Source organism: Ascidia mentula, chromosome 1, assembly GCF_947561715.1.
Source record: "Ascidia mentula chromosome 1, kaAscMent1.1, whole genome shotgun sequence".
NCBI classification, from domain to species: Eukaryota; Metazoa; Chordata; class Ascidiacea; order Phlebobranchia; family Ascidiidae; genus Ascidia; species Ascidia mentula.
In genome coordinates, this window is record NC_138566.1 from 24,372,463 (window position 1) to 24,387,250 (window position 14,788).

Below are 14,788 nucleotides of genomic sequence, written 5' to 3' on the forward strand. Positions count from 1 at the left end.
TAAGTCGGAACGGATTTTTTTGCTTTTGAATGGAATTTTATATGTTAGTGCTCTCGGTACTCGAGCATGTTGCAAAGATTGAATGCGAGGGAATTAATTACCTTGAATTACTGCAAAAAACGAGGCATTTCTGTGTTCTTTAGTTATATTAAACCCCTGGCTTTTAACTGATTGCCTAATTTTTATATTTTGTTTGTTATGTTGGTTGTATTTTCACGACCTTTTCTCTATATATTATAATATGGCCCTTGGGAATCCAACATTTTAGAAACCACAAAGGACAGGAAGTACAGAAAGCTTCTCGTATTTTGAAACAAAAATACACACAGTGCAACAACAAGATCAGGTACAACACGCAATAAGGTAGTACCAAAAAATACTAAAGCGAGAAAGCACGAAAAACCTTTGAAGTTTACAGGTAAATCAATTATCCGGCCACAGATTGAGCGTCTTCTTCTGGTGACTTCACTTCCGGTTTGTACATCGGGTCACGTGGTAGCATGGAGTCCTGGATGGCGATATAGACAGGGTGGTCATCCGCAACCTGATTTTTCTGTTTTCAGCAAAACGATAGGTTGAGCAGCGCTTACACTTTGATACCGCATCCAACCAGTTATAACAATGTTAAGGACACGCAGTTGTTGTGCGTATGGCATAATATGATATCACAATAACATTTGTTTGGTTCATTTATAAGCAACACTTTGCGATAGCGGAAGTAAAAAAAAATGTTACCGAAACGATTGAATTCAAACGAAAAAATGAAGCATGGTGTTTGGATAATCACAGGTGACATCTACTAAACTTATGTTTTTAATTATTTGACACGCATTTTTGAGACATATTCTGTACGTAATTAAAAATGTACTGATCTTCTGGCATAAACGTACTGTATTCTTACGACATTTCGCCGTCATGCGGCGAGACTTCATTAGGTATAACGCAACAAGTGAATCACACTAAAACACGCAGGGGCACAAAAGCAAAAACGGGAACGTTGACACCGCTTGTCAACTCACGTGCTAGAGGCAGAGGCCAGTACATTTTTAATTGCAATATGCCTGGCAGCAACAGGAATTTCATATTCTATACGTACTTGCAAAAATACTTTGAGCAAACCGGGAGCAGCAGGATTATCCAACAACATCCTGTGTCTAGTGATGTGATATTGAACCGCACTCAACATCGCCCTCATCCCATTAACACCAACCTTGTTTCCTGATAAATGGAATTTTTTTAGAATTGGTCATCCAGGTACGTATGTTTCGGTTTATCTGAGTATGCGACCCAAAGTAATTATCAGAAGTCATATTTCAAGTAAGAATAGAGCTTCAAGTATTACAAAATATCGCCGAAGTTGACACTATTATGTGATGAAAGAGTTGTTAAACGCAGAATCAAATTTTTATATTTTTGCGATGATTTGTTGCAGTGTATAAAATTACTTTGTTCCATTTTAAAGGAGCGAAATGATATAAACGTAAAATCACTTCCATAAATTTCACTCACTGGAAAGGTTGATGTGTACAAGAGTCATGCAGCCCGGAACAAACACTTTCCCCTCCGTGTGTTCAGTGTTTGGGTCAAGAAGCGGATGGATAAACTCGGGCATGTCCGTTCCGTCCAACTCTGCGGTGTTGCTCTGTGCCGGGGGTCGTTTTCCACCGTCCTTTCCACCACCAGACTTCTTGCCTTTGCCCTTGGGGGCATCGTTCGTCACTGATACTTGGGAAACAAACGGTTTTTGTTGGAAAAGAAGCTTTGGCAATTGTATACTTGGATTATTAAAGTTTTTCAATATTTTAGTTTAACAAACAATGGTTTTAATTTTCACATACAACCAGCGTGAAACCAACAAAACTAGTTAAACACGCGTACAAGAAATTTTACTACACTCTACAATGGCATCTATGAGAGCAACTTAGAAAGCAAAAATGCAAAATGTATTTTTAAGCAAATTCAGAAAGTTTCAAAAAGCAACTTACGCCTCGATGCGACCTTGTTCAGTTCTTTGATGTTGGAAGCAAGCGTTTGAAAGCAAAACAAAAAAGCAGAACAAAATGTTAGTTAGTTGGAAGCCACAATGTCAGGGTTTCTCAACTAGTGGGCCCATGGACCCCCACGGGGCCGCAGTGACTTGACAATAAGGGACTCTTTCCAACAATAATACTTTCGGCGGATAAAGTTAATTTTGTGCAGTGACGTCACCAAAACAGTTTTTTAACAGGAGTTGGGGTTCCACACCTAATTATTGTTCACACAATTATTGGCCACATAGTCCATGGGCCCAAACGAGCAGAGAAACCCTTCTCTAAATGGAAATTTAAAGCCAACATACATTCTACTAAGTGAAATCAGGAAAAATGTTAAGAAAAATTTGGGAAAATTACATTGAAGAATGAATCAAATTGAACTGTCCTCCTAAGCGTATATTTTTCTTGTGCTCTTGTGCATATACGTACAAATCTATTATAACCAATTCTCAAGTAATTAAATTAAAAACTACTACATGCATATTAGAGATACCTAACAAGAGTATAGCACAGTTCAATGATTGTCGTGATCTACAAACAACTCTACTCTACTGCCAACTCTATTCTGTAAATTTCTTTGTCTACAACTGTGCATAAGTGGTATTTTTAATAGTTCATCACTGCAGGTTAGAAATTGGTATCTTTTTAGACAAGCTGTTAATATTACTGTCATTAGAAAAACTGTAAAGGATTTCCACTCTTATTTGCTGACAATTCTGCCAATAAAATATGCTGGGTAACAAAAAAAAACTTTTTGAACGTTTTATCTCTACCCCTCACTTTCAAACGTGCAAATCCTCACTCGATGATTTGACTGATGAATTATCTAACTGTTACATATCGCCATGCTTTCAGTTAAGGAAAGATACAGGGGGAAAAGGTTACAGACTACAGCACACCAAAAAACTACACACGTCTAAACAACAGCACAACACTCTAAGCGAGAATTAGTCTTGCCATCCCACACGCCTTGTTATTCTACAGCGAACAACTACAGCGGTCCCGCCTTACTCTAACCTCCTCCTTTCTTGCCGCGTTCCTCTTTTTTGGGAGTTTTATCTGCAGCTTCTTTCTTACCATCTTTCTTCTTTGAGGAACCTCGGCTTGCTCGGGCGGCCATCTGTGATCCGCTCCTGTTGCTGCCTGGCCTGTCCTTCCATTCTCCGCGTCGGGATCCAGGGGCCTGGTGGGGTTGAATAAGGCATGTTGTATAAAAGAACAAGAAGAGCTGTTAGGCTTTTTACACCTGATGGGCAGCATAATATTCTTTAAATGTAGTAAATGTTGAAACACATTTTGCTATAAAACTGAAACTGGAAAATTCTAAAAGAAATGATGATTGGATCTTCAGATGCCAATAAAATGACATTGACAGACAAATCACACATAACATAAAAACAACTTAAAAAAACATCTTAGTATCTTGTTAATACTTACAGAATATCCACGACTGTAGTAGCCTTGTTGTGACATCAGCTTCCTTCTTTTCACAACCTCTTCATGCGTGAGAGCAAATCTCTGCAGTACATTTGCAATTGCTTGGCAACCATGATCACCGATCTGGTTGGATGCCAGAGATAAGGACAGTAGAGTTCTGTTCATCCGCAAACCCTTAAAGTAAGCTTTAGTTTTAACAGGAAAAAATGACAAAGGATATTGTAGCATTTGCGTGCAACTAGTATTCAAACTGCTCTTTAAGTACTGCAAAGTAAATACTAAGCATTTTTTGCAAACAAATCAAAACTAAATACTTTTTTGAAATTGTAAGTAGTCAAGTGCCCAAAAGGAAATATTTTATTTAATTCTTTTGCCATGCAGTAACAACTGCTAGCTTTCAATGCACAACAACAAACCAAAAAGTTATATTTGAAGAAAAACAGGTTGATTTCATATCTTACCATAGCCAAGTGAGAGGCACCTTCATCCCCAATGTGGTTGTAACTCATGTTAAGTGTAGTCAGACATCTGTTTTGCAAGTTGATTTGACCTAGGCACTGTGAAATGTATTTTGCACCAAGGTCTGTTATCTTGTTGTTTCTCAAGGAGAGATGTTGCAATCTGAATTGACAAATTTTACTTTGTGAAGATAAGTAGTCATGTAAGCAGTGCTATTATCTGTCAAACAACAAAGTTATCAACCAAACAAAGCATAAACCATTATTAAAATAGCACTTGAAAAAAACAGGACCAGACAAATTTTACTTAGTGAAGATAAGTAGTCATGTCAACAGTGCTATTATCTGTCAAACAACATGGTTATTTACTAACCAAGGCACTTGCAAAAAACTGAAACAGTCTATTTTAAAGGGCAGTTATTGTAGGTTGTCTTTCCAGTTTTTCCAGTGATTTAGATCCACACACACAATACTAGAAGCCATCATGAAAAGGAGTTATTATTGTGATGGTTACTGTCTACTTACGGGCTGTCTTCCGATATCAAGTAGTGATACGGTTCCGATTCAGGCAATGGATTTCCATCCAATACCAACGTCCTCAAATTTGTGAGACTTGGCAGAAAACCGGCCAAAGACTTCAAAGCATGCTCGGTCAGACCAACATTCCACATACTAAACAAATCAATCTTACAGTTATGCCATGCCTACAGTAAAACATTTAACGAAGTTTTATTGATAATAGTTGATTCATAGCATTCTTGACAAGGAATTAAAAGGTTTTAAATCAGAGAATGACAAGGCATTACACATGGTCTATTTATCAAAATAGTTAACAGACATGTTTAAAACACTGACTTGATGCATTGCAGCTTTTCCAATCCACACTGCTTCAAAACATTCACAACTTTTTCCTCAAGTTTCCAACTGCGAATAAATATTTCCTTAGCGTGGTTGATTTGAGTTTGTTTTGTTTCTTCAACTTCAAACTCGACCTGCACAAAAATGTTTCTTAACCAATAGCAGAATAGTTCTACCTATGAGTACTAATTTTGTGGACAACAAGGAATATTACAATTTACAACCAGTCCATCTGGCTCTGCAGCAGATGAGGCAAAATTTATTACAAACTGGATAAATAAGAGCTTTTTTTCATGAACACATTTAGGGTACAAACCTGTATACTTGGTTTCTTGATATACAAATTATCCACCACTGTATAACTTGTTGGCAATGGGTCTTCCTCTACCGGCTCACTATGCTCCTCCTCTATAAATAAACAAAAAAAACAGTCTTTTTTAGAATTCTCTTGACAGTATTACAAATAGTATGAATAAATTTAGCATTGAAAAAAAATGGCAGTAGTATTTTCACACAAAAAAATAGTTGCACCAAATCTTAAAATATTTTTACCAAACTAAGTGTATATACATTTATTTATATGAACTTAATTCTCTCAATGTGGCACCCTTTGAAAAAAGACTGACTGTTGTATTCAAAAATGCACACTTTACCGTCTTGCGCCTGCCCTTTTGTATCTCATTGTGTTTATTTACACCTGATGAAGCGAGAGGTACTCTCGAAACCTAGTGTACATTTTTGAATACAAAGTCAATCTTTTTTAAAAGAGTGCCAAATCAAAAGAATTAAGTTGGTAAACATATAAAGACTAATATGGCATGTTTAATAATTTATTTTTGTGTTAATCTTGTTTAATATTTTACCTGCTGTGGTTTTTGCTTCATCTACAGTGGGAGTACCAGGTCTTTTGCCACGAGCTCTTACTACTGGAATATAATCTTTATCCAGACCTGCTCTTTGCCACAACTCAGAAAAGTCATCAGAAAAGTTTCCAGTGCAGTTGTAGGGCTCAGGGGTTGCTGCAAAAACAGTCAAACACTAATGAGGAGTTACCATTTTAAGATAGCCTACTTAGTGATTTAAAAAATGTTCACATGGTTATTCTTTTGTGATATTTGTTCAACAAACTAGTAAACCACATCATTTGAGATATGTATCACCATGGCAACAATGGATTATTTATTGTTAAAAATGTAGCCTACAGTTTCTTATGATAAATCTTATGTAAATTTAAACTCACAACAATCATCTCCTGCTCTTGAGGAGGCAGATGTTGGGGCTCCACCTTTAAGAGCCTTCTCCACCTTCTTTCCCATTCTTATCTTCCTTGCGACACTAAATAATCAAAAATGTCCTTTTGTGCATCTGAGGATATCTAACATGGCCGACAAGAAAGCAACCCACAATAAAAAAAAAGCTAAGAAATATTCATGAAATGATTACAGAGAGGCAAAAATTGCACTAAACAAACTGTTTGGGGACTTACTTGACAACAAACTTGTTTTTCCGATCACCAATAGGCAGGAAGTCTTCGCGAAATCCAAACACTTACCGCTCATCTAGTTTTATTGCGTTGTTATAGATACGAAAATTTATGACATTTCTATGCGATTTTATGTGAAAACTTATTTATTTTCTCCGTAACCAGTTCGCCGAAAGAAAAAAAATCGGGATTTTTACAATATTGTAACATTCGCTTTCACAACCCACTATATTTCACAGTCCTCAAAAATTAATATCCACATGAAACAATTTGTTATCCTAAAAAAATATTTAAGTGAAATAGAAATTTTTCCAAATAAATTGAAACAAAACGTTTGTTTTTTCCTCTACCTAACAAATATAGTTTTAATTTCTCAATATTTTACCGACCAGGATAAAATCATCATTTGACCAAAGTTCACTCCGGTTCATGAGTATCGTCGGATGAGTGTAAAAAGTTTGCAGGAACTTGACAATTGTTTGCACTTTTGTGTTATTTTAAGCAAATTAACTAGATTGTTTGGGGTGTAAGTTTGTTATATGTTGTGAAATTGCTGTTTTACCCAGGGCCAAACTAGTGACTGGCAGTGGGAGTTGTCATATCACTCTACACTGAACACCAACCAAATACCAATTTAATCAACAGGATACCCGTGGTCGGTGTAGTGTAAAATTACTTTCTGTGTATTTCCAGGTTAACTAACAAAATGAAAGCGCATTTGTTCTGGCTTTCATTTCTTGCTCTTTGTGCCATTGTTTTATGCGCAGAAGTTAAATACCAGGATCTAAGATGCAAGTGTACTTGTTCTTCTTATCACAATGTTTCAGCAAGGGTAAAACTGATTTTAGTCTTCTGTTGATGGTGCAATTGTACACACAACCTTTTATCTTTTCTGAAGTTGTGATTACGCAAAAGAGCATTTTTTTGCATTGGTTTATCCCCTTGTTAATTAAATGACAACAATTGATTTAACCTAATTAAAAAATACAATGCTTTAAACCCGGTGGCCATTGTGGTACAGTTTTTGTTGTGCTGCTCTGAAAACCATGTACATATATACAGTTGAAAAAAATGTTGAAGTAGCATTAGGAGCATGGTGTATTCAATATATTTTGCAAATAGGTTTACAAGAACAACACCCTCCATGATGACTGTAACTGCTTGAATGTGGTTGTACCCCGTCTAATAAAAACGTCCATCAAAGAAGAAGACATAGATCCATATTGTTATCTTTGTGACTGCAAATATGAAGTGCGGAGCACCAAGACAATGCAGGTTGGTTGTCATCAAAATATTGCTCAATATAACCACAAACCAAACAAGGAACTGAATTGTTTTGCTCGCTAGCAATGTGGGATTTTGGCTAAGTGCAACAAACAAATATACAGGGTTTCCATTTCCGCACCAGGATTTGTTTCCTTGGCGCTTCATCAGATTTAATTTTTGGTTAATATGGCAGAACTTTCTTGCAATTTTCAAACGCCAAATATCTTGCTTTAATTCTCTGAACCATCGCACGAAATATTGCCGTAAAGAATATTTATCGGGATGCAGTTTATTGTAAAGCAGCTTCTCTGTGTGTTCGGTCCAGGCACATGGTAACCCTTTGAAAAACTTCATGCAAGTTAAAAATTGAAATCTAGCAGCAAAACTTTTGCAAAACGCATATCTTTGATGTGGGAACTTGTTCCAAACACACTATGAGATGATGCCCATAAAAGTGCATAAACCAAATCAAGTGGTGCACAGTCTTATCAGCCCAACTGCCTGTTTGTATATATTTTTAAAGTGATGCACTTTTGACCTGATTTGAAATTGCGTCAACATTTTTTAACATCAACAGCAATCATAGAAATAAAAGTCAACTCGGTCAATGCTTACGTTTGAAACATGAAAGAAAGTCAGATAGCAATGATTTTCTCAACAAACACCAAAACCTAATGGAATAATGAGGCATGACTGTTCGGCCAGCTTAAAAGATTTTACTTGCATAATGCCAAAAGCATGTCACATCTGCAAACAAGTTTACTTTTGAAGACCCGACCTTGAAAGGACACGCCCCCTCATCCTGTTTACTTTATGCAAATTGTTTGTTTTCCGACGATTTCCTTGAGCGTCCATTAATTGCACAAACGCAACCGAACGCAGCCGCGAAGTGGGAAAATTTTACCGGCGCATTTCCGAGATAAGATCGAACCGAACGTAGCCATGCAAACAAATAAACCCTTTCCCCTGACACGAAAATTCTGTTAGCCGTCTTTTGTTTCCCTCACACAGGTGGTGGTTTACATATTTCTCATCGTCCTCTCAACCCTTGTCTTGTACATGGGATTTATGGTGGTCGTGGATCCGATAATAAACAAACTATCAGGAACGAGCGACAGGGAGCGACTACTGCAAGACGACGCTACCGAAATGTCATCGGCTGCAGGAAGAGATACCGACCGCATGTCATTAGTGAGTTCACGTTCATCTTTTGCCCTTAGGGATATCCTCGGTTCTAAATATAGATATGTCACACCCCCTATGCTCTGGCAGGTTTTTCTTTCAAAATCGAACTTTTTGCCAAAACTTTTGAAAGATGCTCAGTGCTGCTTATGCCGTAACATATGGACTCTGTGAAGTTTTTTTTGGAATAGGAAAAAATAGTCCCGTGATGGTAACCCACTGTTTGACCGGTGGTAACCTCTCTTCCTATTGGTACAGGACAGCCGTGCCGGACAGTCGGTTTTCCAGCGGGTTAACTTGGTTCAGGCCAAATGGAAGCGACAAGTTAAAGAGCAGAGATCAAGTGTCTTCGAACGTCAAGAAATTCTTCACTGACCGAATAAATATTATCTCGAGACAGAACCACTTCAAAACCCAAGTTTCTGAAACTTTCATTTTTTCAGTTGCAGGTTGAAGAGGTTTTTGTCAAGTACTTTTTCTTCGAACTTTTGCGTTACAGGCGCGCATGATGCGTTGCTCAAATACTTCGTTGTCGTTTTTAAAGTGCAATATATTATAAATGCATAAAATCGTTACGATCCCGAAAGTCGAATGTGTTTTTCCCAAACATTATTATAAAAAGACTTCGGTGGCAAAATTTTACGTTAAGAAAGTGTTATGCACGTCAAGGTCACGTGGTGTCCTTGAGGTTTTCCTCGCATATTTTTCGTTAAAATTTTCATAGCACAATAAACATGCAGTAATAATGAACTTGTTGGCGTTGTGTCTCGTTGTGCGTTTTTGTCCTGTTTCTCCGATTTTACTTAGTGTCAAAATACACAAAACTGGAGCGAAATCGTTCACATGTTTTTACATTTATTACCATTTAGCAGGTTTTTTCATAGAAACAATAAACCTTACGATCATTAAGTCGATACAGCAAGTGTCAGAACAAGGCGTGTCCATATGTGGTGAAATGTAGTTTTTTCTTGCAAAAATTCGACTGCTGTAGTGTTACCAGCACAAAAGTTAGCAGCTTTGGTTGGTATTAGTGATTCTCGGAGTAGGGTATATCACCAGTCGGACAGGACAAATTGTTTATGTGTATTTTAGGATCCGTTTGCAATTGAACGTGATCAACTCGTTGGCCAACAAAATACCTTTATGTCCGCGCGCGCCAACTGTACTTCACAAAATGACGTAATAAACACTCAAACCAGTACACGGTTAGAGTGAGTGCGATATAATGTAGTTCATATAAATTATATACAGCAAGATGGATTTTTACTTACGATTTGAATGTCAATTTTCCTCCGTTTGTTCGACTGGAGGTGAAAGAAGATTTTCGAGACGAACTCGAATCGCTTTGTTTCCTGTTCGAATTCATTACGACACTTACGTCACACACCGTACAGAAACCAGACTGTTGAAGTCATTCCCTTAAATCTGCAAACCGAAAACTCATATTCTTTACAATGGTAGTTGTTGAATCCGTTGTGTTTAAATAACCAATAGAAACTACTACCAATTTGTCACAAAATTTTATTAAAACGCGAATCGAATTTCTGTATGCACAGGTAAATCGACCGTTTACACGGACCTTTACTCTAACGACAACAATGCCTGAACACGTGTAATTATGGAAGACTATGACATTTATTTCCTCCAGTAATTTCTCTGTCGATACAATAGGCCTGTGCTTTCCGAACTGGGGGTCGTACGCCGAATTTTATGGGTTTTAAGGGTTAATGTTATACAAAGTAGCTACGGTTGGTTGCGTTGTTTCTTGAGATAAACCAAGCGGGCGGTAGCAAAAAAGATGGAAAGCCCTGTATCATACAGAAAGACCTGGCAAAAGTCACTAAAAACCATTTGGTGTATTTGCAAGTTACCATAACGTAGATATACATGAGGTTTTTCTCATGTACGTTATCTCATTCTTTAGACGCTCCACATAAAAAAAGGGTTAAAACTAATTCTGGCTCCTTTGATTACATCCTACGCTTCATTTACATTACCCTTGAAGTGTTTCTAGCTACGCGTCTAGCCGTTTTTACTAACAGTGTGATTGCAAAACTTCGTCTGCCGGTCACCCCCCTTTCTCACCAACCCCTATAGAACATAATCCTTTGTACGCCACCTTATCCATGTTGTCACTCTATATGGTGTTGAATATCCGGCAAGTAACAATGTCAAGTTAAATCCTTATCACCTTCCACAACACCAACACCTATGGGTGCTTCACAATGAAATAGAAGGTTTCCAAACAGCACGCGGTTTACGACAGCTCCAAGGAGGCCTTTTTGTTTGGTTTGGAACGAAAACGCGCGTGGATCGAACACTGAACACAGAAATGTGATGTATGCCAAGGTTGTAACAGAGCTCTAATTCGCGAAACGCGCGATGCTGGGCGATAAAAATAGGAACAATTCGAATAAATCGCGGTTAAATAAGCGGTTGTTACACGCGCTCAATGAACGCGGCGACCCTCCTTAGAGTGGAGTTTTCATAACGCCGCGCGATTGTCATTATTACGTCACAAGGACATCGTGCTTCTTCCGTCGGGCGGGAAGGGAGTGGGGGTTAAGGAGGAGATGTTGATTGACGGCTTCCACCAACATCGGATGTCCGTGACCTTGACCGAACGAAGGAGGATGTTGTTATGACAATTGATTCTGTGGTATGCCGGTGAATCGTAAAAACCAATCATATAATGGGAAAGAATGCGTTCGGAGGAAGACTTACAAATTCGCGGGAGAGGAATGTGGAAAGCGAGCTATAAACAAACAAACATCTTCGTATCAAAATAAAATTGAGGCAAAGAACTTTGTTAGATAGTTTTAGAAGGGGCGCGGGTAGACCTCAATTTGAAATGTCAGACTTACGCCGTCACCAATCATATAAGCGTAGACACTTACAATACGCGACACAAAATAAACATAAATTGGTCAATTTTGTGGTTACATCTATAAATACCATTGCGTCCTAACGTTCACAATCTTTCTAAGAATCGTGAAATTGCAGTTTGTCAAAAATTCCAGGTCGAAAATAAATTGGAAGCCAGGTAATCAATCGCTATAATTTCTGCAACAAACGGCATATCTTTGCAGCAGCGCCGGTCGACTGTTTGCAAAAGCTTTTTTGAGGTGATATAACGAGGGATAATCTGTTGCCAAAACTTTGGCTCTCGTACATAGAAATTTAAACTGTCGGTATTTGTTGAAAGTCAAGGGCACAAATTCCACGGGTGACCTTCGAATTTGTCCAAACACCGGCCGATGAAAATGCCCTCCCTGACGCAACAACGGCGGTGTATATTGTTGTGGCAGGCTCGGGTAATCTTGCTCCACATCAGCAACAAACTAACGTAAGAGCTCGGAATCATTTTGCGCCGAAGCCGGTGTTTTAGCGCCCGCTCTTCGGCGAAACCGCGCAGATCGACGGCGTTGCGAAATTGGGTAAATAAACATTATTTTCACGCTGCCGCAAGCGCTCGACTTTGCTTGCTTTTGCTCTGCTAACTGATTCGTATCACACTTCACATCCCATAAATAGGTGCCCGGCATCCCTCCGTCGGTGAGTCACAACACGACTCCCAGGGAGCCGATGAATTGTTGCCTTTGTATATTGAAATCTTCGGTGCAGAGATAATGCGGAAAATCGGACACGGTTGATGAGCCGACTCAATTCGATGAAGTCAGGTTATAGTATGCTGTTATTTGAGCAAGTATTAGGGTAAGTTTTTTTCGATTTTGTAATGTGATTCTTTTTAGCTTCAAACCAAGTCGGGGGCTTTAAATTTATAAGATTTTTTGGCTCCTGGGACGACGTAAATTTAGAATAGGGAGTAATTTCTCAGCCAAATTTAAGATTATTCAAATTCCATTTTACAAATCTGAACCAAAAGAAAACATTCGAAATAAATCAGAAATCTTTTGCGAAATTTCCAATTCTCCGCCCATGAATCAACGTTAAAAATCTCGTTCTATCCGTGATCCCGGCACAAAGATGGTAATGGGTGTGCTTATCGGATTTTAGGGCATTCCTGGCGAGCAGGTAACTCTACCCGTCAGAATTATCGCGAAATAGTCTTGCCGATATGATTGCACGCATGCCCGCCAGGCATTTACGCTAGGGTATGAAGACCGCGTCTGTCTTAAGCTCACTCTGCATCATGAGCACGACCGGAATCCTGATGAAAACTACTGCAAAAGGTAAGACTATTTTTATCCATTGGCTGCAAGTTTGTAAGATAGAGGTGCGGACATGGATTTTACAGACCGTAGAACGCACGGGCAGGCGATTAATTTATTACTGAAACTTTCTTTAACGTAATGTGTGTTGCACACAACTTCGCTTGTTTAAATGTGTCGTCACTATCAAATATTACTGAAAGGGAACGACGTTCATTTAGATGCAAACACAGTTGATATCTGTAGCTATTGCTGGAATTTTCAATAACTGACTTTCTGGCACAAAACTAGCGTAAATTGTATTCAATCAACGTTTCGTCTGCCTTGCGACGATACGTCATTAGAGTTATGACGCAACAATGCAAACATATATGTCGATATTGTTGCACAGCAGCCTGGCGTTTCATTTAAAAGTACCTAAATGATTTTGAAACGTTGCTATACCCGCTGACGTCAAGTTTTCGAAGTCGTTTTGTTTCCACGCTTTGGTAAACCAACAAAAAATCTCAAGTTGGTAAGAATATTTGTTTCGTAGTTTCACAAGCATTCTGTAGTATTGTAATTTGACACGTAACTGAAAAATTAATCGCGAAGTGTTGTAAGCTCATTTGCATACAAGATTTGGTGTGGTTTGCCCCTAAGGTGTATTGCGTCTTCCAGGAGATCGTACATGCGAATACTGTGGTTATACACGAATGGCGTTGAATCGCATGATGCACAACGTTTTGCAGATCAGAAAATAAATTTACAATGCGAATACGCCTCCGGTCACTGCAATTGAAAAGTACATTTGCTTGTCTAGATCAGCAATTGATCAATTAAAGCCAAAGACGCCACTCACAAAAATCCCAAAATGTCGTATTTTTGCGTGCGTTTATTCGTAACAAAAGATGCTATGATTTCTGTCAACGCCGATATGAATATGACACTCAATGGTGAATTAAACCCAGCAATAGTTGGCTTAGAATTGTTCTTTGAAACTATGCTTCGTCAACAAACAACACAGTATGCCAAAATGAACGCATGGATTTCTGAGCAATTTTCCCCAGCGAAAATTGCAAATCAATTGGTTTGGAATTGGAATGTTTTAACAATCGAATGACGATATTTATTTCTACTCATTTCTAGTTGTACGAGTGCCGACTTATTGCAAGTCTTCCAAAGTAGCCACGATAACAGATGGTTTGACGCGACCAGATGTAGCATCCTCGCATCTCCAATTGCAAACTAGGTAAATATATGCAGGCATCATGCCTTCGGGTTCGGCTGCAGGCTTCTCTTTCTCCGGCGCCCGAAGCCTTTATAGTCAGTAGGAGTACGTCGCGATATTTAAAAACTTGGTCGACTGCATTCTTGCGAAGGGATACCAAGCGATTGCATGATTGGCCTCCAACCTCGTCCCTTCGCTACAGCGAATTCACAGTTGTCGTTTTTACTCTTTGGCCTTGAAACTGGCAAAGCAAAATTTGTCGCAAAGATTCGCGCATGAATCACATAACTATCTCTTAAAACTTACATATAAATTAATTGTGTTAGCAGTATTTCGTAAAAATTGTTAACCAAATGCAAAATAATACTTATTTAAAAGACATTTTCAGAAACCTTGAAGTCAAAACAAGTTTCACACCGTTCGCATTTTTTGGCGCCAAAACGCACAAATCGACTGGAATTCAGTTGCCTCGGAAACGGTCGACTGCGCATATTTGCCGCGCAGCCCGGGAGCGATGGGTTGGGGGGAATCCAGCCAAGTAATACATGCTCTCACTGATTGCTTATCACAGATTATCATCCAACTCATGGGAAGGTTGAAGCTATCTCAGTTAAATCGTTTAATGGACGCCGCCCTTTTCTCCGTAACACATCACCAGCAAGCGGGAGTGCTTGTATAACTGGAGATAT

General features: G+C 38.6%; 2 protein-coding genes across 5 annotated transcripts; one reads left to right on the plus strand and one right to left on the minus strand.

The window, feature by feature from the left end:
- Positions 1-283: 283 nt before the first annotated feature.
- On the minus strand, positions 284-10,132 carry LOC145892658 (leucine-rich repeat-containing protein 71-like). 4 transcript variants are annotated; one of them, XM_082982024.1, is made up of 13 exons: positions 9,989-10,132; positions 6,027-6,121; positions 5,650-5,805; positions 5,103-5,194; positions 4,784-4,920; positions 4,454-4,600; positions 3,932-4,091; positions 3,471-3,644; positions 3,051-3,216; positions 1,986-2,009; positions 1,510-1,725; positions 1,097-1,218; positions 284-553 (listed from the first exon to the last, which is right to left on the minus strand). In XM_082982024.1, exons 1-13 carry the CDS (start codon positions 10,081-10,083, stop codon positions 428-430), a joined length of 1,710 nt encoding a protein of 569 aa, XP_082838150.1. In that variant the 5' UTR covers positions 10,084-10,132; the 3' UTR covers positions 284-427. The 4 variants fall into 4 exon arrangements, with proteins under 4 accessions (XP_082838150.1, XP_082838153.1, XP_082838152.1 ...); XM_082982027.1 differs by lacking the exon at positions 9,989-10,132 and adding an exon at positions 6,273-6,341; XM_082982026.1 differs by lacking the exon at positions 1,986-2,009 and having other exon boundaries at positions 1,510-1,719; positions 9,989-10,131.
- On the plus strand, positions 6,911-9,499 carry LOC145892705 (proton-transporting V-type ATPase complex assembly regulator TMEM9-like). The gene is made up of 4 exons (XM_082982028.1): positions 6,911-7,101; positions 7,392-7,544; positions 8,547-8,726; positions 8,976-9,499. The coding sequence occupies exons 1-4, from the start codon at positions 6,976-6,978 to the stop codon at positions 9,090-9,092; spliced, it is 576 nt and encodes a 191-aa protein (XP_082838154.1). The 5' UTR covers positions 6,911-6,975; the 3' UTR covers positions 9,093-9,499.
- Positions 10,133-14,788: the final 4,656 nt, after the last annotated feature.